This window comes from Brachyistius frenatus, unplaced genomic scaffold, assembly GCF_029030835.1.
Source record: "Brachyistius frenatus isolate BFR_SWC_R1_liver_20210118 unplaced genomic scaffold, ASM2903083v1 Contig_13, whole genome shotgun sequence".
Taxonomy (NCBI): Eukaryota; Metazoa; Chordata; class Actinopteri; family Embiotocidae; genus Brachyistius; species Brachyistius frenatus.
In genome coordinates this window covers 4,032,179-4,056,064 of record NW_027210612.1, presented here as the reverse complement: position 1 = coordinate 4,056,064, position 23,886 = coordinate 4,032,179, and the positions used below count along the sequence as shown (strand labels likewise).

The 23,886-nt window shown below is 41.2% G+C and overlaps 2 protein-coding genes across 2 annotated transcripts; both read left to right on the top strand.

The window, feature by feature from the left end:
- Positions 1–6,039: 6,039 nt before the first annotated feature.
- hmx3a (H6 family homeobox 3a) lies at positions 6,040–9,181 on the top strand. The gene is made up of 2 exons (XM_069692842.1): positions 6,040–6,705; positions 7,618–9,181. The coding sequence occupies exons 1-2, from the start codon at positions 6,417–6,419 to the stop codon at positions 8,241–8,243; spliced, it is 915 nt and encodes a 304-aa protein (XP_069548943.1). The 5' UTR covers positions 6,040–6,416; the 3' UTR covers positions 8,244–9,181.
- Positions 9,182–14,858: 5,677 nt separating this feature from the next.
- Positions 14,859–17,199, top strand: hmx2 (H6 family homeobox 2). Its single transcript, XM_069692591.1, has 2 exons — positions 14,859–15,308; positions 16,003–17,199. Exons 1-2 carry the CDS (start codon positions 15,035–15,037, stop codon positions 16,548–16,550), a joined length of 822 nt encoding a protein of 273 aa, XP_069548692.1. The 5' UTR covers positions 14,859–15,034; the 3' UTR covers positions 16,551–17,199.
- Positions 17,200–23,886: the final 6,687 nt, after the last annotated feature.

Below are 23,886 nucleotides of genomic sequence, written 5' to 3'. Positions count from 1 at the left end.
TTTAATTTGTACAAAACAGGTTTGTTGTCGGGAACCAATAAATTCCTGGAATCTCCGCTGGTAGCTGACAAATGGATTGTACTGAATTATAAACCCCAATAAAATGGCAAATTGGCATTTTTACAATTTAAATAACTTTTTAGGGATTAAACATATTTTATTCTGTGAGCTTTAAAGGTGCTGTCTTTTTATCTTTGGGCAGATCTAGGTCAGCTGCTTCCTCCTGTTTCCAGTCTTCATGTTGAGCTACTCATGTTAACTGTACTTGCAGACATATACACGAGTAGCATAAATCTTCTCAATTAACCCTCAGCAAGATGGTGAATAAGCATATTTCCCTAAATACCAAACTAATCCTTTAGTATTTATACAGATGAGTTTGCATCAGTCAATTATGTGATTAGTAAGATATGAAACAAACAAGTTCCTTTTTTTTTAAACTACATTCTTGGTTGAATGGTGCACCCGGGTCACATTTAGATATTGTTAAGTGGCTTTGAATAGCTCCCTTGATTTCACAGTTCCAAATGACCTGCGATAATCAGGTCATTAAAATGAGCCCATTCTCCACATCTGACACACTTCCACTCCCGCCTCATCTGAATAACAAATCAGCTCCAGTGTGCTTTCTCAAACAGAAAGGGGGAAAAAGAGAGGGAAAACCGACTTTCTCTTTATTTCCAGGTTAACCTTATCTCTATATTCAGAAGTAAAGATGGTAAGTAAAGCTAGAGGGGGGGAAAAGGTCCTGTCAAAAGTGCCAGTGCCTGTGTGAAAGTACCCGGTTTTCTTAATTCATCCCTTAGGACCGGATAAGTCTATCAATCTGTTAAATTGGAAAGCCATTAGGTGCCCTGGTTTATGTGTTTCAAGCTGTTAACTAGAGGCTGATTGATTGTTGTTCCTTTGATGGGATATGCTGATCTAATCTCACTGTGTGCACGTTTGCAATAAATTACACAATTCATTTCCCCCCATTTAGAGGGGGAGGCGGGGGATCACACCTCCAGGCATGCCTACGCTCTGCAGGCAAAAGAGCAGGGAACCTATTTTATGGTGCCATTTAGCCGGCAAGCTTTCAGCAATCCCAGCTTTCTTTCTAACCCCCTCCCTCGCCCTCTACCCTTCCAAAAAATCGAAGCATAATCAAGGTGTATGTTTAGAAAATTTATTGTTATAATTTTCCCCATAATCTCTTCCATTTTCCTGCTGCTGCGCTGACATAGATCATCATCTAAAAAGAGAAAATGGATAGCAGTTTAAAATTTATCGGTCTTTGATTCTCAATTATACGTGTTTATGACTTCATCTGTCTTCAGTGACTTCAACCTTTTCCATTATGGTGGAATATTATTTGTACGGAATCCATTAAATTCACAAGGCAGGACTCTAATGGGGGGGCTGCAGCGATTTGCAGAGGGAAAAGTTTTGAAAGGTTGGCTTTAGGAAAAGCGTGGCTGTTATGACACAAGAAATTGCTTTATTGATGGTCTGCTCTGCTGCCTGTGCATTTGGCCATTTGTTATCCGGCCCATATCTATATCTCAGGCTGACACTGATGAGAACTTTTCTGCTACCTTCTCCAGATTACCGAGTTGTAATGACACATACAGGCTGGCTAGGTAAAAGCTGACAATCCAGGGCAGAGTTTTTTGGACGTACCGAGGATGGACATTGAGGCCGGGTGCCTACGGGGCTCGGATGAGGCTGCTCATAATAGAGAAAAAGGGCTACATCACTCCTATGACTGTTTCCATCCAAACCTTACAGAGGTCATCATCTCTGCTGAGAAACAATAAAGAAAAAGAAAGGGTGATAAAATGTAGATAAAATGAGAGCAGGGCAGATAAAACGGAGAATATATCTTATGTGCCCACATCTCCTCATAAGGTACATGCTGAGAAACATATTTTTTGATCATTTCTAGAAGACAGTCAACACAGTTATCGAGTGTTACAGCAGTGCTGTCATCCCCATCTTGAATATGTTTCCTGTTTACACAGAAAGTAACAAGATTCAAGTGTTAGCTGAAGGACATTGAGCTCCTTCGACTGGCTGGTGCAAGGGGCCCAGTAAAAGCTAATCAGGCTGTAATTCAAGATTTGCCTGGCCACTTACAATCAATACCTGCACAATCCCAATTAAAGCGTGCCGGGTCAGTGGACGGCCACCAATTCCTTTACAAGTTAAATGCAATACTTAAATCTAAGCAATCTCAGCGTGGCCTTCATTGGTTTAATGGCTCGTTCCAACTGGAGTATACAGTTAAGAGTGCAAGAAGGACGCGGGGTGGACAGGTTTCAGTGATAAATGCTGCTTTCTGCGTGGACACAGTTTGACACCAGGATCTGGTTGTCCAACAGGATTCTGTGCAAACTCCATTGTATTTACTCACACCAAATGAAAACAATATCTTCATGAAGGTTACATGCATGGATAATGTTTCATCAGCTGACATCAGCGTCTACATGAACGAGTCATTTCGTACTATTTGACCGTGTTTAGTTTGTCGTGATAGAGGCTGAAATGAAATGTGGTTATTATTGGCTTCAACTCGCCACACTGCAATGGTAAACATGAAAGCATTGGCAACAATAATCCAATCATATATTGCAATATATATTCCAACAATCACAGTGGCATTTTTCTCACCCTATCAGTATACTTTTGATAATTTAAGGACATTGTGCATTTTGGAAACTTGCATATTTGTACTGTTACTCAAGTCCTATTTATAGTGTATTTTTGTATTTCAGTATTGCTATTTTTACTCAAGTAAAGGATCAGAATACTTCAAGCAAGACTGCTCTGAACCCAAAATAACAAATTCACAGTTCCACTGTCAACCTCTCTTACCCACCTATTTTTCCCATTCTCTTTCCAGTTTTCTCCCTCTGAGCTTTTGCCATCGCATCCATGTCTTTTATCACAATTTTGACCCACAGAAAGGAATTCTCACAAGATATCAAAACAAAAATCTATATTTAATATGGGAGCAATTACAAAGCAAAGTTGGCTGCACAGGGCTGTTGTCACCAGAGCGCGTGTTTTTCATCAAATAGGTCATTAGACGATGATGGATGTAAACCTATAAAGTATCTAAACTGGACCTTTTAACAAACCACGAGCAACACTATCATTTCTCTAATAGAACCTGCTGACCGTGTCATTCCCTCCTGCCATTTGTCATTTTTCCTTGTGAAATAATCAATATCTGGGCGCTTTGAAATAAATAATATAAAAGTCATAGTAACCTACCCGAGGAGCAACAAAAATAGACTTATGGAGCATTCAGAAGGCCTGTATCGCCTCTGGGCAAAGTGTACTGCGCGTTTCTAATCAATGCATAATATGAACTGTATTTTTTGAAGCACAGACTACAGGATCTTTGTTTTTACACTTTCTTTTCAAAGTTAGCATCTGTTCTGTTTTTTATATCCCCTGCTAAGCATGTTGGGCTGCCGTTATAGTGAAGCAGTATTTGTGCTGGAAATATTACCGGGCCGTGCAGCAATTTCTGTGGACAAAAAATTATGATACAAGAGTGAATGTTATCCAGGGATTAAGATATTAATATAGACTACAGTGTAATCATATGTGCACACTGATCGAACTCAGTTACATTGTTTGTCACATACTGTATAATATGCTTTGCTCCTTCATGAGCTTCCTCTACATCTTCCACCTGATCACCTGCCTTTTGTTCGGTACATTAAGATGATGGGATGTCAGTTTGGTAGAAGTCTGTGTTCTGCTTTACTGACAAATATTCAGCCCTATTTACATGGGGTTAGGTAGGTAGGTTGAATAAACTGTGAAATAATAGTAAGTTGTCAACTGTGAAAAACGCTAAACTTCAGGATGTGAACGACTTGACTTTCGGAAAATTAGTTCAGGAAGTCAAACTATTGTAAGTGAATACTTTTTAAAATCTTTTATCTATTGCTGACTTACAAAAATCATTATTTGTTGTGTCTTCTCCGTGTTCAGCAGTGTTGTGAACCTTGTAAATGATTGCAACTAGTTTCCAAAAGCTGTATTTATTCATGCCATAAAGCTTTTGTTCCTTTAATTCTAATCCATTGTAAACAATCCATCCATCATATTTGAATAATTGTAAAAGAAGTATACACAATTTGCACCTCAGCCTGAGAGTGCCTTCAAATACCTGCAATTATGGCCAGGTAAGGAAATGCTGTAATTACATCACAGTAACTGGATATCTCCACTTGAGCAGCTCACTAAATGATGAACACGTGTTAATTACACGGACATGGCAGCACATGTAGCGACTCTTCTGCTGATGGGGGGGGGGACCGTGGTACTCAGTCCAACCTTTACCTTGTCACTCACATGCCTCCTTATGACTGCATATTGCATGGCTAATGAATGTCTTCAGGGAACAGATGATGATGATGATTCATAACTGGAATTAGTACATCTCAGTTAGGTCACACATAATGAAACTGTTATAAGGTGAATGCTGTTCATAGGAGACAGGCTTGTTACTGTCTGTTTTATTGTCACTTTGGAAGATAATGTATGGACTTGCATTCATTCCCTGTAGATTTATAAATGTAACCAGAAGCTTCAATGGCTAACTTTAACTAAAGACATAATTTTCATCCAAAATGTTAAGGGTTAGCCTTGAAAGGACCAGTTTTTGGTCACCAAATTCCGCATTACATTCCAGTTTAATGACAGTGTTGTCCCCACGACGTGATTAATTCATGCACAAACACGCCGTCTCATAGGCCACACACGTGCATTTCCCCCTCGTGGCCCACAGAGGTCGCTGTCTCCCCGTTCTTCTCCTACACCGGCCTCCAACCAATGGACTGCTTTTTAACAAGTCAATTAATATCAATGAGTGAATATACATAGCACATTTACAAAGAGTGCAATCTGAGGGATGAATTAACGAAATCGATTAGAGTGGATAAAAATTACTTTACAGCGCGCAGACATTGTGGAAGTGGCCCTCGCTGAAAATCAATGAATTAGAAATATGAATCTAATCGCCCATTGGTGACACGTCGAGTAGCTGCAGCCTGATCCCAGGCCTTTTTTCATACTGTCTGAGTCTGAGAAGCAAAAATTAGGGACTATTTAATGATCCGAGTGCTGGCATGGGGACCAAAGACCACACCGTTGGTGATATTTGATTTGTCAAATCAGGATGCAAATATCAACGATTCTGCAGAAGAAGGCCGACATTGCGTTGGTTAAAAACGAATAGATTACTAAAAGCATCACGTGATTCAGAGACTTGCTCAGTTTAAGTTTGTATTATTGTTATTTTAGAAGTTTGCATGGCAGTGGAAGTATAATGTGCTGTCGGCAACGGTTGTCGAACTCACACTCATCCGTCACAGGATTTGTCACGAGATAATCTGTCAACTAAATCCGTTTATAAATAAGAAATATAAATAAAAGCGTCACATTTAAGCCTCGAATAACCTCCTGCATAGGTCTACAAGCTATTTTTTTTTATCAGCATATTATTTCTTTAAAACACGTTGATTTTTACTCACCATTTTAGAAGTTGAATATAGCCTAACAACTCCTAAAATGTACTAAGCCTATAATGCCCCGAGAATTTAAAAATAAATCCACCTGACGTTAATTAATTCAAAATGTATTCTTAAAAAAAAACAACAACAACAAAAAACAACAACTGTGGATTATGTGACCTCATGTAGTCGATTTTTTTTTGCCCGTCTGTAATGTTAGTTGTGTGATGAGGCGCTTGTTCTGACTGCCCATACCTACCTTTTTGGCGGTAACAGCCCTGTGTTCATTTGCTGCTAATTGGACTATATGAGACCAATAACAGACGAGCGCACACAGCCTGCAGCCAGAGTGCACAGAGAGGGGAGGATGCTCTCTCTCTCTCTCTCGCTCGCTCGCTCGCTCCCTCTCCCTCTCTCTCTCCCTCTCTCTCTCTCTCTCTGTCCCTCTCTCCCTCTCCCCTCACCGTCTCTCCCTTAATCCCATTTGCCATTGTACATGCCCAATCGCCTATACTTTCCGCATTTAACTTGGATGACATTTTTATTTCATCATTAGCATCAGACGCCAGACTGACTGACACGGTGGACACAGTTTGCGTTTTGACGAAAGAGTCCGGGATGAGACATCTCCATGTTTGCACCAGTTTTGTTCCTCTTGAACGCTTTATTTCATTATTTTTCTAACCTAGACGGTCGTGTGTTTTGACGCGCACTCCGGGTGTGAAATCGAGTTTCCGAGAAGAGTAAAACAGGAACTCCTCGTAGCCAGGATATCGACAGTCTGTAAGTCAGCCTAGCTTTTTTTTTTTTTTTTTTTTTTTTTTTTTTGGTCCTTTTAAAAAAAGGAAAAAAAAAAAAAAAAAAAAATTCCTACTTCCGTGGTCCACAACCACAACCACAGCGATGCCAGAGACAACGCAAGAGACGTGCGCTTCGGCCAAGGACTCTCCTTTCTTCATTAAGAACCTGCTGAACTGTGATAACAAACCGTCCAAGCCCAAGCCCGTACTGGCTGCTGCCAAGGCGGCCTTAGAGGGAGGATTTTCCCTTTCCCAGGTCGGGGACTTCAACTTTCCACGCTTTGACCTGCCCGCACAGAGGTTCAGTCTACCGGCTCACTACTTGGAGCGCACCTCGGCGTGGTGGTACCCCTACGCCCTCAGCTCAGCCGCCCATCTCCACAGAACCGAAGGTAAGACTTTAACGAGCAACTGTGACACCTTTTGCCTTTTAATTCCAGTCATTAAAATAGATAGGGCGAACTCCGTAAAAACAACAACAAAAAAAAACATAACGATCACAGGACCTTTCAGGAACAAGCCATGTGTTTTGTGATACATCTTGTCAGCAACCAATCATTGAACTTCCTTCTCAGAGATGTACCAGATAAAAGGGACTTTTGTGCGTATTCGTGACAGGAGGATTACATGCATTATCTCTCTGCAGATCGTATAATGATTTAACACCTCGTCCTCTATGAAGGCCTATTTTGTTATGCCACGACGTGGGATAATAGATCAATAAAGTAACACACTGTGCCTAAAATGAAGTAGACATCATCAAATCATTGGATGAGGGTGGCGATGCGCAGCGTGCTTTTGATTTGTCTATTGGCGCTCAGCGGGCACATTTACCCCTGAGGCTTGGTCACTGACAGCCCCTTTTACCTGCCTGGGTGATTTATTCACGTGGGATTTCCAACTCGCTGATATGAATGACACCATCATACCTTAATGTAAAGTGAAATGGAATTTTTGCTGGCGTTTATTTAGTTAGGGGAGCGATTCTAAAATCCTGGTTTGTTTCAGGGAAAGTAATGTATAAAACAGGCCTATACATTTGTATTTATTTTATGTGTTCCTCTTTAAAAAGGTGTTGTGTTTAGTCGGGTAAAAATAACAGTTATGATATGGTTTAAGACCGTGTTATCAGTCCTCTAAAATGGTTCATGTTTACGACGCAGGGTAGTTTTCCCAGCACTATATATGACCATTTTAGTTTTTCCAAAGCCCCGTGACTTCCCAGTATCAACAGGCTGTAATAAATGCCCACAGCATGTCCCAGTGTTTGTGACCACGTCTCCTGCATGTGTCCACATTTTCAGTACCCGAGAAACCAGGAGCCAGGGACTCTCCTCCAACCTCGGGCACGGACAGAGACTCCCCGGATCTGGTACTCAAATCCGAGCCGTCAGACGCAAAAGACGACGACGAGGAGGATGAGCACAACAACAACAAAAGCAGTGACGAAATCATCCTGGAGGAAAGCGACACGGAAGAAGCCAAAAAAGACGAGCTGGAGGAGTGGAAGAAGAGGGACGAGGACAAGAAGACGTGCCGCAAGAAGAAGACGCGCACAGTTTTCTCCCGGAGCCAAGTGTTCCAGCTGGAGTCCACTTTCGACATGAAGCGGTACCTGAGCAGCTCGGAGCGGGCCGGCCTGGCCGCGTCCCTCCACCTGACGGAGACTCAAGTGAAGATCTGGTTTCAGAACCGGAGGAACAAGTGGAAAAGGCAGCTGGCAGCGGAGCTGGAAGCTGCCAACCTGAGCCATGCCGCGGCGCAGAGGATAGTCCGTGTGCCCATCCTCTACCACGAGAACTCGGCCTCCGAGAGCGGAGGCGCTGGTGCCAACGTGCCCGTGAGCCAGCCGCTGCTCACTTTCCCGCATCCCGGCGTTTACTACTCCCATCCCATCGTCACATCTGTGCCGCTGCTCAGACCGGTTTGAAAGTAGCTTGTGGCAGGTGTCTAATTCCTATCAACTCATTAAACAAGTAAAAAGAAAAAAAAAGAAAAAAAAATACATACTATTTTTATACAACTGAGAAAATGAAGAAACAAAGACAAAAAAAAACAAAAAAAAAACAAGAGGAGACTGTCACTGTCAGGCCTACACGGACCTATTTTGGCAAACATATTGCGTCATTTTTCATAAGGGTGTCGTTTACACGTGAACCGACAATTTTGATTTCATTATTATTATTATTATTATTATTATTATTATTATACGTGATCATCATCTCAGGAGTCCACCTGCTTTACACTGCCTCATGAGTGGCTTTTATTTTCTTTAATAGTTTTTACACCATGACTGTTGCTGGACAGGCCAACTCTTTGTGATGTACAAAAAAATTTACATTGTTTACAAAAATTGCCGGACTCGAGGCACGGCCTGCTTATCATCGAGCACACTCATTTAATTTTTATTTACATTTCCAGAATTAATAACACGATGATGTGCAATACACTGACGGTGTGCTGTGAATGAATGAATCCACTAAACAGGAAACATGTTTTCTTCTCTTCATGTTGGAATACTGACGAGGGTTTGTTGTAATTATTATTATTTCTTTGCTTTTTGAAGCGCTTGACGAGGGACAATCAAGACACTGAGCTGTAAAATACCCATGTAGCTTTATGTTTAGTTTTTAGAAATTCTTACTCTTGTTCCCTCTACATGGACACGTCTTTCAAGCACAAGTGTGAGGTCCAGTGTCTCCTGAGCTACTTTGTGTTTTTGAACAGGAGCGGCAAAAATATCGAATACACTGGGGTACAAAATCTGTAAATGTATATATTTAATGAGGCGCGGGGATTCCTCATGCGGCTTCTCCTTTGTACAGTAAAAACGTTTTGATATTGTATTGCTGAACATGTTGTGAAATAAATGGAGAATATTCCTTACATTTTAGGACATTTTGTATGACTTATTTTCTGGAATGGATTAGTAAATCTCGGATATAATAGGAGGTTATATTAAGCCATTTTAATTTAAATATTTTTTTATAATTATATATAATTACAAAAAAAATTTATTTAAAAAAAAATATAGATTACGCTAAAATTAATTGAATCCTCTAAACCAGTCTTCGTTGCGCGCGCACATGCACAAACACACATACACGCGCACTTTGAGCTTGGGCAGGTGGGTTTCTATAATCATCTTGGTGTTATGTACTTTAAAACGTTATTTTACATAAAAAGTGGCTCGGTCAATTAGATGCGTAATTGCCACCATCTTGCCAAAATTATGGGTAATGTATTCATAAGAGGAAATTACTCTCTAAGTATGAGATGGTGTCTTTTAACATTTTTTTTCTCTCTCTCTCTCATGGCCGTGTGTTGGTGTTGGTGTTTTTTGTAATGTAGTAACGCCACTTGATTTTTTTTTTTTTTAGGTGTTGCAGCACGTCGTTGCCTTGACTGTTAAGCCATCACTTCTTTTTGCAGTTATATTTGTAGCCTACTTTACGCACGTTTTCAATATATATATATATATATATTTTAAAATTATTTTTATTTACTTCTATGAAAAGGCGTATCTCTTTACAATGAGTACTTGTTATACCACTTATATTTATGTGGCGTGTTTGGACAGTTGTGCAAATTATTTTAGGATAGAGGACATAAAAAGACGACATATGTATTTTTTTTTTTAATCTGTAAATGACTTCTCGTAGTGTCTCCACAGGTAAACATTGCTGTGTAGTTGCCTAAATTACTGGTTCATCTTTAAAAAACAGATGTGAAATTTTAAAATGACACGTGAATTATTAACTGGTACCTTGTAAAACATACGATCCTACATGTGTCACTGGACACTATGCGATTATCTCAACGAAGACATGCAACTTTCTACGGAGTGAATTAAGTAATTTGCAGATATCAACTTTTTTTTTTTTTTTAAAGATGTTTGAGATAATGCTGCTCGTTTTCATCCAAAATAGTAGACTTAAAATTAATAGAAATTAATACAACTAAAGAAATAATCAGAATCTCATCTCCCGATTTTTGACCGGACATCATACCGAGACTGTCAGTAACTTCATCTCCTACTGCAGTACTATTTATTAATTTTTTTTAAACTTCATCCATTTTTTTAATTTTTTTTTATTAATCTGACTGTATCTTTCTAAACTTTCAATGCAGACACAAGAGGAGCAGGCTATTAAAGGAGAGGGAACACTCCAGTCAGTCTCTTTGGCCACAACTCAGTTCATGCCGATGATAAGTAATTGGTCATTATTTATCACTAAGTTAAATAATGTTTTAATACCAGGGATACATAATAATAATTTGGATTCAATATTTTATTTCTACAAAAGTAAAACACAATTTCTGCTTTTCAATCTGAAAGCGATGCTTCTATGCAGACTGTGGTAAGATGACCGTGTTCAGGTTGGAGAATCTGCAACTATGCATCTGCATGCTCAGCTTAATTAAAACACTCGCTCTCAACACATAGTTGATTCACTCCTTGTAGTGTTTAAGGCAGGCTGCCAAACTACTGATACCTTTATAGTTTGAGGACAGTTGTAGGAGACAGCACTGTGCTCCATAAAAAAAAAAAAAAAAAAAAAATCCAATAAAAGATCACTCTCTTACATATGCATTGACCAAATATTGGAAAGAAATTTGTTGAAATTCAAAAGTGAATTATGACATTATGACTAAAATCCAACTTTGAGGCTCGTTCATTTCTAAGTCAGAACAACTTTTGCCTCTCAGGCCATTTTCTGGTTTCATCTGCAGGCTAATACATTTATTGGAAATGAATCAGTCAGCTATAAACTCTAAATGATGACCTCATCAAGAGACAAAGGGTTCATTCAAATATCGTCAGATCACCCAAGTATTGACGTGTACCTACCATGCACACTCAACACGGCCCCATTACTGCAAATTAATAGATTGGTATGGCATTATTCCTCTGGCACATATCGATTTGTAAACGTCTGCAGCATATTGCGTCAAGTAAGAGCAACGTTCACACGCCGCTTCGGCTCTGCTTATGACCTTGGTATGCGCGCATAATTTGAAATAATTTGCCTACCACTCGATAATTTCCATTTGTGCGACATCTTTATGTAAAGGAGAAAAGGCAGCAGGGCCAAAATCAGATAAAGTACATTTGCAGGAACGGGGACAAACGGACGTGACCGAGGACTACGCTCAGTGTATTACATTAAAATGGAGAGCCGAATGGGTAATTTTAAGCCCTATCACAGGTTTTACAGCCAGTTTGGAAACACACAAGTGGCCCGTCCACCTTGCATAATGCTAGCCTCTTCTCTGCAGCCGCTGGCATCTGCATGATCTGCTCACCTGTGTGTTGGACTAAAGTTTGTTATGGTGTGACTTACAGGCTGCACAGTTATGGCAGAAAACTGAAGAAAATGGCATAAATAAAGTTCTCTGAGCTCTTTTGGGAAGTTGGCGGGTTCCAAGTCAGAAATTACGTCATGTTTTTAAAGTCTTAAAACTATGCTATATATTAGATGTTAAATGTACACCCCTTTGACAATTCGTATCGAATGACAAACATCCTCGTATGTCTCCCTCTGGCAAAATAGACCAAATGTGATTGTATAGAGAAGTTCAAGCAAATCATCTCAACGGCACATTTTGATCTCGTGCCTCAACTATGCCGTCCCGTTATAGACACAAACTACTAGTACATTTCAATAATCACAGGCCAGACAAAAGTGATGCCAGCTCCTCGTGTCCTCAGTGACGCGTCAAAACTCTCGTGTTTGAACAACTCTTTTGACACTTCTTGAAGAGGAAATCTTGTTTTAAACCCATCCCATTTGCTTTCCTGATTGAATGCGAGCATCAGATTTTCATCAAAGTTCTATTAAGTGAAACATAGGTTGCGGGGCACCGTCTGATTGGAACAGTTTAAATTTTAATTGTGTTTTTAATTTGACATATAGTTGCTGTGAAGAATGACACTGAAACGCCGAGGGGCGGTCGATTTTCTTAATTTCTCCCCGAGGAATTGATGAGTCTATCAGGGCAGTAGATTGGAAAGCCATTAAAACTCAATGGTTAGGTTGTTAATTGGAACTTGATGGATAGGAGCCCTTGGATAGGCTGTACTGATCCAATCTTCCTGACTTTGTGTTTTCCAATAAATTACCCAGTTCATTTCCACACTCAGATTACATAAATTGTACACCTCCAGGGCTCGGTGCTCTGCTTGCGTTTACAACTCTCTCTCTCTCTCTCTCTCTCTCTCTCTCTTCCTCCCTCCTTCCCTCCCTCCACACACACACACACACACACACACACACACACACACACACACACACACACACACACACACACACACACACACACACGTGCGCGCACGGCCGCACACAAACGCCTCCTGAAAAAAGAGCAGGCCCTGCTTTCTTGAATGAAAATCGAAACATAATCAACGTTTATACTTAGAAAATTTATTGATATCATTTTCTCTGGTAATTTCCTTATTCTAGACTTGGACACGCCATATATCATAATACACACGTGTAAAGGGTCTTTGTTTAATATTTATCGAAGCTTGATTCCCAGATCAAAGCGCCTCATAACTTCATCTGTCTTTCTCAGACCTTTCTCTCCTGCTAAAGATCTTGTTCTGTTATTGCGGTAGGGCGGCCATACACCACCTATCATCGTGATAGAGCACGAACTTTGCTGCTGTTTGGGCCTCGCCAGGCCTTGAAACGTGGAAACATGGGCGAGGGGGTGAACATTTCCATACTAATAGAAGGAACTGCACTGCACGGCCTGTACGACTGGCCTATAAACGCCAACTCTGACATAAAAACGGCACGTGTAATTTATTCTCTGCAGCACAATAGCAGCCTGTTATGTCCACTATCTCCGTGATGAACTAATCTCACTTTGCAAAAGTCGTCTGAAAGTGATGAAGGCGGCCCCGCTGACAAAGGTCTTTGTTTGAAAAGAACGGCATATAAAATAAACCCATTTAACTGTCATTGCAGATTTCACGCCTTATGTGTAACCACTATAAATCCAGCATCCGCTCTGACTGCCCTCATATATTTGCCCCCCCCCCCCCCCTTCCGTAAAGCCTCCCCTGCGTAAGCGTTTTAGTAAGATCGTTTAGCAGCTGCTGGCCCCGCTGCCAGTTGAGGATATTTACGTGTGGATCCAGATGCATCTGTCTGACTGTTATGATGATGAAGATGACGACGACAGGATCTGCTGTCCGCATCATCATCATCATCATCACCTTCATCAGCATGACGTCTAGGTGTCGCCTTCTCCTCCTTTTTCCAACCTGTTTTTAATACCGAACGCCGGTTGTGTTGCTACCGGGAAGGGCGCTGACATGATGATTAAAGCTGACCATTTGTAATGTGTCTGGGGCTTCCTTACAAAGCAGTAAAAGCGGGATAATGTGCCCGAACCTCCAGCTCAAGCCCCGCAGCTGTCCCACAGCCAGACACAACCAGAGAGAGGCACACACACAGATAGAACATGGGTGGTGAAGGTGGGAGGAGGGCAGTGGTGGGAAGCGCCCCAGTCCTCTCTCTCTCTCTCTCTCTCTCTCTCTCTCTCTCTCTCTCTCTCTCTCTCTCTCTCTCTCACACACACACACACACACACACACACGCGCGCACACACACTCAGCCCCCACCACTCCAATCAATTAGTCAATCAATTAGCCGGCCTCCACTCCACGCGCGGTCATCACGAGGCAGATTAGCTCAGTAATGATCAAATTAATTCTTAATCGTAGATAATGGACGCGGAATGAGTTTATTATTTTCAGGAAAAATTAGTTAGGCCTTTGTTTTAGTTCCAAAACTGCTCGTGTTGCCGTCACGTCGTCCAATTTAGCATGCATGGGATAATTTTGGAAAAAGCCGACATGACAGTTCTTGTAAGGTCATCCACCGCTGACTGAGCCTTTTCTTGGTAGTACAGGTTGGACCAGAGAATATATTTATATTACGTATTTCCATATCCAACAACGCTTTTTGAAATTTCACAATAATCGAGCCACATACAATATTCTAAAGAGTATTTATAGCAGCATACAGATACAAAAAAAATAATATCTATCTTTAAATATTTTCTGAAGATACGACGTACATTCATAAAATTAAAAAAAAAAAAAAAAGTTTTTATTTAGTCAACTTTAAACGATTAGCCCGTAATGGTGCAGGGTACTCTTTTACACTCTTTTTACGTATGATCTAAAATACTTTAAACAACCTAGAGCATTTGTTGTAAGAATTGTGTTCCACAAAAATACAATTTAAAAGAAGTCAAGTTTGCAGCTGACTTCCGAGTCACTGCCAACAGGCTATAGTCACATTAGTGTGAATGCAGAAATGTAGCCTCCTGCTCTTCTTCGGCTCTCTCGCTCTCCTCATCTCGTCTCAGAAGCTTGACAGGAGTTTGAAATTTCCGGGCTTCTGTTGGAGGCTGCGATTGGCCCAGGAGGAGCTTACCTACATGCAAATGAAGCAACGCAACCTTGCTGCCTCTGATCCAGAGCGTGAGGAGGAGGACCAGGAATACACTCATGTTCCCCGAGCTCTAGAAAAAACACCTCCAACTCCTTCAATGTGAAAACTCCTCAATTAAACCGGCTTGGGGGAAAAAAAAAAAGCGGACAAAAGGCGCTTTCGTAATTTTTACGCACGTGTAGAAAGCAATAACGGAATACAAGGGGACAGACCGATTCAGTCAATACTTCAATACTGTTATGAAGCGAGAATGAGTAGCGCAGAAGACAGCGGGAGCAAGTGCTCGTCGGGCCCGATTTCCAGCTTTACCATCCAGTCCATTTTAGGCACGCCGTCCGATGAGCCGCGCTCCGGGACCAAGGAGCTCTCCAAGGGGCCGCCGCCACCGGCGCGGCGGCGCTCGCTGTCGGTGTCCTCCGAGGAGGAGTGCAGCGGCGGGGAGGACTCAGCTGACTGCTTCTGCTCCGACACGGGTCACAGCGAGCCGTGCAGCCAGCACCAAGCCCATAACTTTTCCTGTTTAGGTGAGGAATTATTATTATTATTATTATTATTATTATTATTATTATTATTAGTAGTAGTAGTAGTAGTATTATAACAACATCAATTGCTAATATTGAATTATTTTTGCTGAGTGACATTTTTTTTTATATTAGATATCGTACCACATAGATGGTTCCCTTTTTAAAAAGAAGAATAACCAGGCCTTGTTTATTGTTTTTGTTTGCCCTTCAGTTCACGCTTCATTAGCTGGTGTTTGTGACTGTAGCACTGTCATGCAGCCTATCCACTTCCATTTATTTGTTATATGCAGACTATCATCGCAGCAGCAGCAGCAGAAGAGTGGAGGGTCGAATAATTAGCCCTCTGTCTTTCCTCTCATTTCAAATTTAATTGAGCCTGCTAATTGATGAAACATGTTTCCAAAATGGCTGCACTACACGTCGTCAATTGAGCGTTAAATAGAGCAGGATTTAATTAATAGCTTACTGTACACCGAGCAAAGGCTACTCATACTGAATTGTTTATTTAAAAAGTCACTGCAGTCGATTAAGTAAGTCAGAGTTCACACTTGACGAACTCTCAAACTGAGTATGTCTAAAATAAATTAAATCTTTTTTTTTTTTTTTTTTTTTTTTAATCTGCCGCCTGTTTCGAAATCCTGCTGAAATCCTCGATACGCACCACCTCACCTCCTTCTCCTCCTGCTGCGTTTAGGTCCAGCTAAAGGACTTCTCTCTGGAAATGCCGCGCTGGCACGGCGGCCGCACCTGTCCCAGCCTCTGCTGCAGGATTATAAAGAGGAGCAGGAGAGACCGTGCCATCAAATGTCACCTCTGTCGGAGGAGAGACAGTCAGATGGGGCGGACAAGCAGGGCAACTCGGCCAAGAAGAAGACGCGTACGGTTTTCTCCCGGAGTCAGGTGTACCAGCTGGAGTCCACCTTCGACATGAAGCGGTACCTGAGCAGCTCGGAGCGGGCCTGCTTAGCCTCCAGCTTGCAGCTGACGGAGACTCAGGTCAAGACGTGGTTTCAGAACAGGAGGAACAAATGGAAACGACAGCTCTCTGCTGAACTGGAGGCGGCCAACATGGCCCACGCTTCCGCACAGACACTAGTGGGGATGCCGCTGGTTTTCAGAGATAACTCCTTACTGCGTGTTCCAGTTCCCCGGTCTATCGCCTTTCCGACGCCCCTGTATTACCCGGGGAGCAACCTGCCAGCTTTACCTTTATACAACCTGTATAACAAAATTGAGTATTGATTGACTCTACTGTATGTTCACCACTGCAGTCCACGTAAAAAAAACGCATTACAGAACAATACGACATTCTTATGTGTCTCTTCATAACCCCTGTATATTAATTGTATCACTTTATTTGTTCAGAAAATCCTTATTATGCAGCAACTGTATGTCTCACGAGAAAGCAACTAAGCTTCCCTATATGTATAAAATACACCATGTGTATAATTAATTATAACAATTTTTTACTTTTATTTTATTTTCCTTCTCCTCCTTTAACCGGTAAAATATTGGAGTTAAGCCTTCATATCACACCTGAGACAAAATGATTCCAAAAAACCCTGCTTTTACACAGTTTTTATTCATTTGTCAAACATATCATAAAGCATCAGTCATTTTATTTCACCTGACATGGATCTAATACTGACAGGAATTACACAATTCTTCCATTTCAGGAAAAATATCATTGTTTCTATTGTAATTTAGACCTTCAATAATAACCTTGTCATTCAATAAATTTTCTATTTCAGTGAAAATTGGACTTGCTTGGTTTTATTGTATGTACTTTTTTGCATTTGTAAACTAAACTATTGACAGTTTCATTTTCAAAGACTTAAAGCAGCTGCAAACTTTGTGATAAATTCTTTTTGGTTTTCTTGTTAACTCTCCTCCCCTGAAGAGCACAAAAACAGTACTCAGTGATTTTATTATAATGCAATCTATTGTAACAATCCTGTGTGAGAATATGTTAAAAGGTAATGATATAGTCACATCATTTTTGTTGCAGGGCTGCAGTAGAGGTGTTTTAAAGAACGTCAATGCTTTAACCGTGACTAAAATGAGTAAAAAAACCCTGAAAGACGTTAAGTATATTAACATAAAACCATACTGTTAACAGTACATTTCTGTTGGCTCTCACATCTTATTATTAAATCAGTTATTCGTTTGTGAGTTTTTTGAAATGTGCATTTTAATTCCAGGTTGAATCTCTGGAAGGCAAATGCATTTGTGGGGATGTAGTGTCAAATGTACTTCAGTTTTTCCTCTTAAAAGGCTCATACTATATTATAGCTTTACGTTTGCTTGATTCTTAAGAACACGAGCTTAAAAGCAGAATAAAATATCACGTCTAAAACTGCAGATGTGTTCATTAAGGAAACATGTCTTTTTTTTTTCCCAGATTAATTTTGTACTTGTAAAACATTGCGAATGACCACATCACTGCTGTAAATGAAGAGTTGGATGATCTGAACAAGCTGCTTTATAAGAAGTACATAAAGCACATTTCAGGCTGGAAAAGAGATGCACACCAGCCAATCACGCCTCTGGACAGCATTCTCTCATTTGAAGTCTGCCTCCTGTGGCTCCCGAGCATCAGGCCTTTTAAGGAGAAACCTATAATATAGAAGCATATTGTCAAAGTTCAAGACTCTGGCTGGCATTAAACTGCACTCTTCTCTCCGTCCGTGTAATGGATTACTGATTCAGCCACACTTTGAATTCTGGACACCATAAACAGACACCATAACCTGTTAATTCAGAAGCGAGTTTAGATTTGCAATAAATCAACTCCCATTGTCAGAGTTTACTATTTCATAACAATTCAATACACACACACACACACACACACACACACACACACACACACACACACACACACACACACACACACACACACACACACACACACACACACACACACACACACACACACACACACACACACACACACACACAGATGTCCCGTGGTTGATGGTGAGCGATAAAATTGTGTCATTTGCCGGCTTTTCTTGGGTGTCACATCATGTACAAGGGACCCCCCCCCCCACCTACCTCCACCCACCCAGCCCCCATCTACCCATCCCACCACCAATCTCTCACTGTGTGCTAATGGTTACATTACCTAGCAGAATCATGACTAGCCAGGCTCTGCTGCCCTGCAGATTATGCCTGACCCAATTTCTGCAACAGCCGCCCTGTGTTTCTGGGAAAATGGATAGCGTTAGACAACAGCAGTGATTTATGGGTAACTCCGGCACCAGCGAAGAGGTGAGGTGCTGGAGGATGAATTTGTGACAGATAGGAGGGAGAGAGAGAAGAGAGAGATAGAGAGAGGGATGCGCTTATGAAAAGGAGCAATAGCTTTGGTTGAATGAAGCTGTTTATTAGTTTCCAAGTGGTCATTATGTCATCAGGTGTGACGGCAATGTGCTGCTCTTTTGGATGGATGTTTGTACCGCACTGACTTGTGGGAAATCTGCATGACCTGTCACCTGAGGTTGTTTGATTTACAAGACAGGAAGAGAGAGAGAGAGAAAGAGAGAGAGAGAGAGAGAGAGAGAGAGAGAGAGTGAGCGAGCGAACGAGCGAGAGTTGTGTGGTGATGCTTGCAAGGCGCAAAAGAGGGAATAAGAGCCGGAGAGAGAGAGTGAAGGAGAGGGATAGGTGGGAGGAAGAGGAGGGGGTTCGATGTAACTATGTATCACTGCAATGGCAGGCGTGAATTACAAATTTTAATAGCGAGGCAATGAAAATGATTTGAAGTGGTTTAAACTGCAAAGAGACAGCGACTGGCATGGTGATGAAGATTTGTTGAGATGATATGTTGTGCCTTAGGATTCATCAAACCTGCCTGGTAAGGTGAAAAGCAAGTGTAATTCACTCTGTGGTATAATTTATGATGGGAGTAATGGAAACTGTGGGCTATACACAGTGAGGAGAGGGAGAGGCAAAGACGGAGTGCACCAGGCAAATGGATTCTCGGATAGTTTTTCGAGCATATTTACAAGATCATAATGAATTATACTAAAATCTCTTCATATCACCTCTTTTACATCGTGAGAAATAAAGATGTAGATCAAAACTAACTTAATAGAGACCCCATTACATTTAAACGGGCGGCAACAACATTATTATAATATTCTCTTCTAATATCTGAGGATCACATTTTTTACATATTCCATCCTTTCAGCATTTATTTGGATGAGGGCTTTTCAACTACCTCCCCAACGTATTTACAGCCATTTGATTTAAAGAGGGTGTGTGTGGCGTCATATTAGAGTGGAAGGTTATGAAGTATAACACCACGAGCAGATGCAGAGCCCCGGGTCTGCCTCAAGACGAGAGTTTTAAAAGCAATTGCGATGCATTAAGCCAGACAACTCTCAAGACCTGTTTGCTCCCTAAATGAATTTGAGGAGAGCGTAACAAGGTTTTTGAGGCAGGCCCTGTCATCCGCTGGCTTTAACCAGCTTCTGTATTTATGGGTTAATGGTTAAAAAGGAGAGCTCGGAGCAGAAGTGATTTTTCATGATTCTGTTTTATATCAACTGGAAATGAAGGAGCTGAAGGGAAATTGTGTTTGCCCCCTCCCCCCCACAGACCCTTCTCCTTAAGAGGGGAGGAATATGCTACCAGGCGAAGGGTGCATGGTAAATGCAACATATGGACTAAGTACATAAAATAATGGTAAAATCACAGCTTTAGAAATTAGTTGGGGTACTTTATGAATGTAGTTAATGAAAAAGGCTATACCAACCTTTTGAGTAAAGTTTTAAATCTGTTATCTGGACAAATAAAAAAAAAAATGGATTTCAGTCTGAGAATCAGTCTGCTTAAACTTGCCATACTGTGACTGACAGTATGATATATTTTGAGATGTTTATAACTCAAGGTTAAACAGAAACAGCTCTGTTATTTGAACCACAATGAAAATCTCTCCATCACCATGTTAAACTAGCCAAGAACAATATTTTACCCAAAAAATACTGTGGATTAGGGATTTAATGGCAAAAGGCATTATGCTTCATTGTTAAATTACCAACCATTTCTTGAACTGCCTGTTTTGAAGTGCCATTCACTGTCCAATATGCATCAAACTATTATAGACTACAGTACGTGTGGAGAATTCGGCTATTACTCCAGAGACAAGTCCATTAGTATTACCTTTGACACAATAATGGATGTGAGATACAATTTTCTGCTCTCCATTTTGTATTTGTAAGGATAATAGGGGGATTATCTTGGAGGCCTTATGCTACACACTCAAGCGTGAGACCACAGAGACAGAGAGTGCTGCAACAGTTGTTTTCACATCCTCCCCTCTCTCCCTCAGCCCTTCCCTCTGCTCGGAGACCCTCTCAGAGAGAGGCAGGGAAGATAAAGCATGTCATTATTCTATTAAAGACCTACAATTTTTGTAATGGGACTTGCAGTGGTCGGCAGAAGTGCAGGCAGCTTCTTCAATATCCTGGACATTATTTGCTCGTTTAGTTAAATGATGTTTCTAATTCCCTCATAATTACTTGTAATGAGGCTGTCTCCCTCGTTTTGATGCGGCTACATCTTAATCCACCATGGCATTCTTTTTTAGGGATAATTACCTCTCATGAGGCCGGGGAGCAAGGCTGGGGTTTGTTGTGCGCTGCACACGTGGCAAATTGGCTTGTTTCCTGCCATCTTGTCTTCCTGCAAATTGGTAAATTAAGTTTCTCGGCCGGAGCATTAGAACTGTTAAGTTTGCTTTCTCGGCTCCTTCAAATGATTGGCTTCACTGACAGAGAGACGGCTCTATATTCAGTGTTTTGTCTCGTTACTTTTTATTTACAGTGTGACTCTTAGTCAAAGGAACATTTCTGTAATTATTTAGACACAAATTTTATATCACAAAACAAATTTATAAATAAATGATAAATTCTTGCTTCATTTTTTTAAAGGCAAAAATTTAAAACCAAAGAGCTAAAACTGTGGTCTAATGTCATTCACGGACAAATCTTATGAATGTTTTGCAAACAACTGTACAATGGAATCAGGTAATGTAAATCTATTTTTTTATTTTTTTTTATTGTCATGCTAACAGGCAACAATGGAGCCATAAAATGCACCTGCACTGCAACTGTGTCAACAAAGTCACTGGAGCTGTTCCATAATTTAAATTTTGATGATATCATGTGGAGAGATATGCAATTCTTTTGTGTATCTTAGGGATAATAAATAACTAATTCATATTTCAAAGTGCGAATTGGATGCTTTAAAAATACAGAATGGATTTTCCCCTTCCTGTTTCCCCTCAGTGAGCAGCCCTGTCTGTGTTGTCCCTCTGAAATGATCCAGCTGCCGTACTCCAACCGCAGCCGTTGCAGGGTTGGCTGAGGGTTTTTTATTTCTAAGTGCTGATGTGTCGCAGACAGTTTGGCTCTACAAGGGCCTGTTACACGCCGATTAAAGAGAGGGAAGGAGTGGTCCCGCAGGGCGGCCTTGTACATTTACCCTGACCACAAAAAGGTCTAACGTTTACGCCCTGGTGCTGACATGACCTTCAAACAAGGTCCCTCTACTGCCTGGGTGGATACTGGAACTGTCTGGAGGAGACCTGCAGTGGACCTAACAGACAGACAGGAAGAAATCATATCTTTTATATCAGGACTGACCTGCCATATCCTGGGAAGTGAGAAGATACGGCTTTTATTGGAAAACACAGGAAAGGATAGTTATTTTTTGCACTTATACGGCAATATGTGATTGTGATTTTCCAAAAGCTTTTGTCAGATTCACTGAATGTTGGAACATGATATGAGAAGTATCGCTCCATTAAAATCACCTACACAGAACAAACTGACAAACACAAAGACCACTGAATAATTCAGATCTAAATCCAGTCATCTGTCATCTGTTGGGGGGAGATAAACATATCACACATTATTGTTTTTATTTGTAAGAGCACAGGTACATTCTCAAGTGTTCCTTTTGTCTTTGTTGGGTCAGTGATCTGTTTGTTATGAGATATGATATTGAGGTCTTCTTAATACAGAGAGTTGGGATCTCTTTGTAAGAACCAAGTGGTCTCTTTCAGCTGCGGGGGGCTGGTGTATAGAGAGATGATCTGTCACTTCAGTCTGAGACTGGCTGCTGACCACATAGCCCGCAGCGCAGCAGCAGGGAGCACAATGAGAGCAGCACACTATCACCTGACAGCTAATTAGGGATCACTCCCTTGGAAGGGAATACATTGTCTTTGAGGGAATGAGAAAAAGAAAGCAAGAGGTCACTGAAATCCGTGTGAAGTGTCAGTCAAAGCCACAAGCCACCTGCAATTTCTAAAGGCAGTTCCTTGAAGAGCGGACTTGCTGATACGTTTGATTATCGCTGTTGTAAATAATATATCATTAGGGTTTTACAAATCAAACATAAACTGTTTATCTGTCTTATCTCCCCCAGGAGTGAGCTAAAATAAGAATCTCATATCTCAACAGTAATACAGTCTTTTTTAAATCTCCCAGTTCAGCAACACCAATTGTTGCCAATTTTGTCTGCCAGTGTTCCCTTATTTGTCACAGCGAGTGTGTGTGTGTGCACACGCACATCCAGGACTGTGAGTGTATGGTTTATACGAGGGACCTGGGATTTCTTTGAAAACACATTTGTAACCATTAGTTGAGTGTAAGGTTTCATGTGCAGAGTGCATCCTCCGGACTGGTGTCAGAGTTTCTGTGAGGCTCTGCGGCAGCCTCTCTTGGAGGGACAGTGCTGAGAGGAGGAGGAGGATGGAGGTGGTGGTTGGGGAAGAGGAGGAGGGGGAGCACTGGAGCCTAGGCGTCCCACCAACAATGCATCACGGCAGGCAGGGTGAAACCTGAGCCCCCCCCCTGGCCCTGGTGTGGCCTGCCACAGCGCACTCCCTCTCGGCCCCTTTTGCACCCCCAAGATGCTTTTAAAGAGATTTGGTCAGCGAGAAAACAGTTCTTCAAAAGAATCGTCGTCACATTAGAAAGGAATTAGCCTGGCCTGAGGCCAAGGATTCCCTGACCTGACTAGTTCTGTTCACCTAAACAATCCGTCTCGGTGCTAGGCGGCTGGTGAGGCACGTTCTCGGTGTATTGGGGAGGAGATATTTTGGCAGGGGAGATTCCCATGGTCTTGCAGATGAACAAACCTTGCAGAGGTCATCGGGAAAGGTTACTGAGTAATTCATCTGAATAACGGTCTGCAGGTAGATTTGAAGGTCTCATAAAACAGGTCCAGTTGAAAGGGATTTTAGGGATTTGTACAGGAAATGTAAAGTCTAATACTGCACAATTACATCCTTGCAATTTAGTTTTGATAACTGATTGAATGAAGAATTGAATTTAAAAAGTTTCCTGCATTTTCTCTAGAGGTAATGCTGTCATCTTCTATAATTGCACAATCTTTCGGATGTTGATGATCTAAAATCCAAACATGGATGCAGGCTTCCATCAGCCCTGTTTCTTTTCTTTTTTCTTTTTTTTTTAGATCAATGCAGAGAAACCATTTCAGCACTTGGCCACCTGTTCTTCCAAGCCTGCAGGGCCCACTGGCAACAACCTTTCCTCTCACTATT

Coding starts and splice junctions, on each gene's coding strand:
- hmx3a (XM_069692842.1), top strand. CDS start 6,417: ATGCCAGAGACAACGCAAGAGACGTGCGCTTCGGCCAAGGACTCTCCT. Junction 6,706..7,617: donor CCATCTCCACAGAACCGAAG/GTAAGACTTTAA, acceptor CCACATTTTCAG/TACCCGAGAAACCAGGAGCC.
- hmx2 (XM_069692591.1), top strand. CDS start 15,035: ATGAGTAGCGCAGAAGACAGCGGGAGCAAGTGCTCGTCGGGCCCGATT. Junction 15,309..16,002: donor CCATAACTTTTCCTGTTTAG/GTGAGGAATTAT, acceptor TGCTGCGTTTAG/GTCCAGCTAAAGGACTTCTC.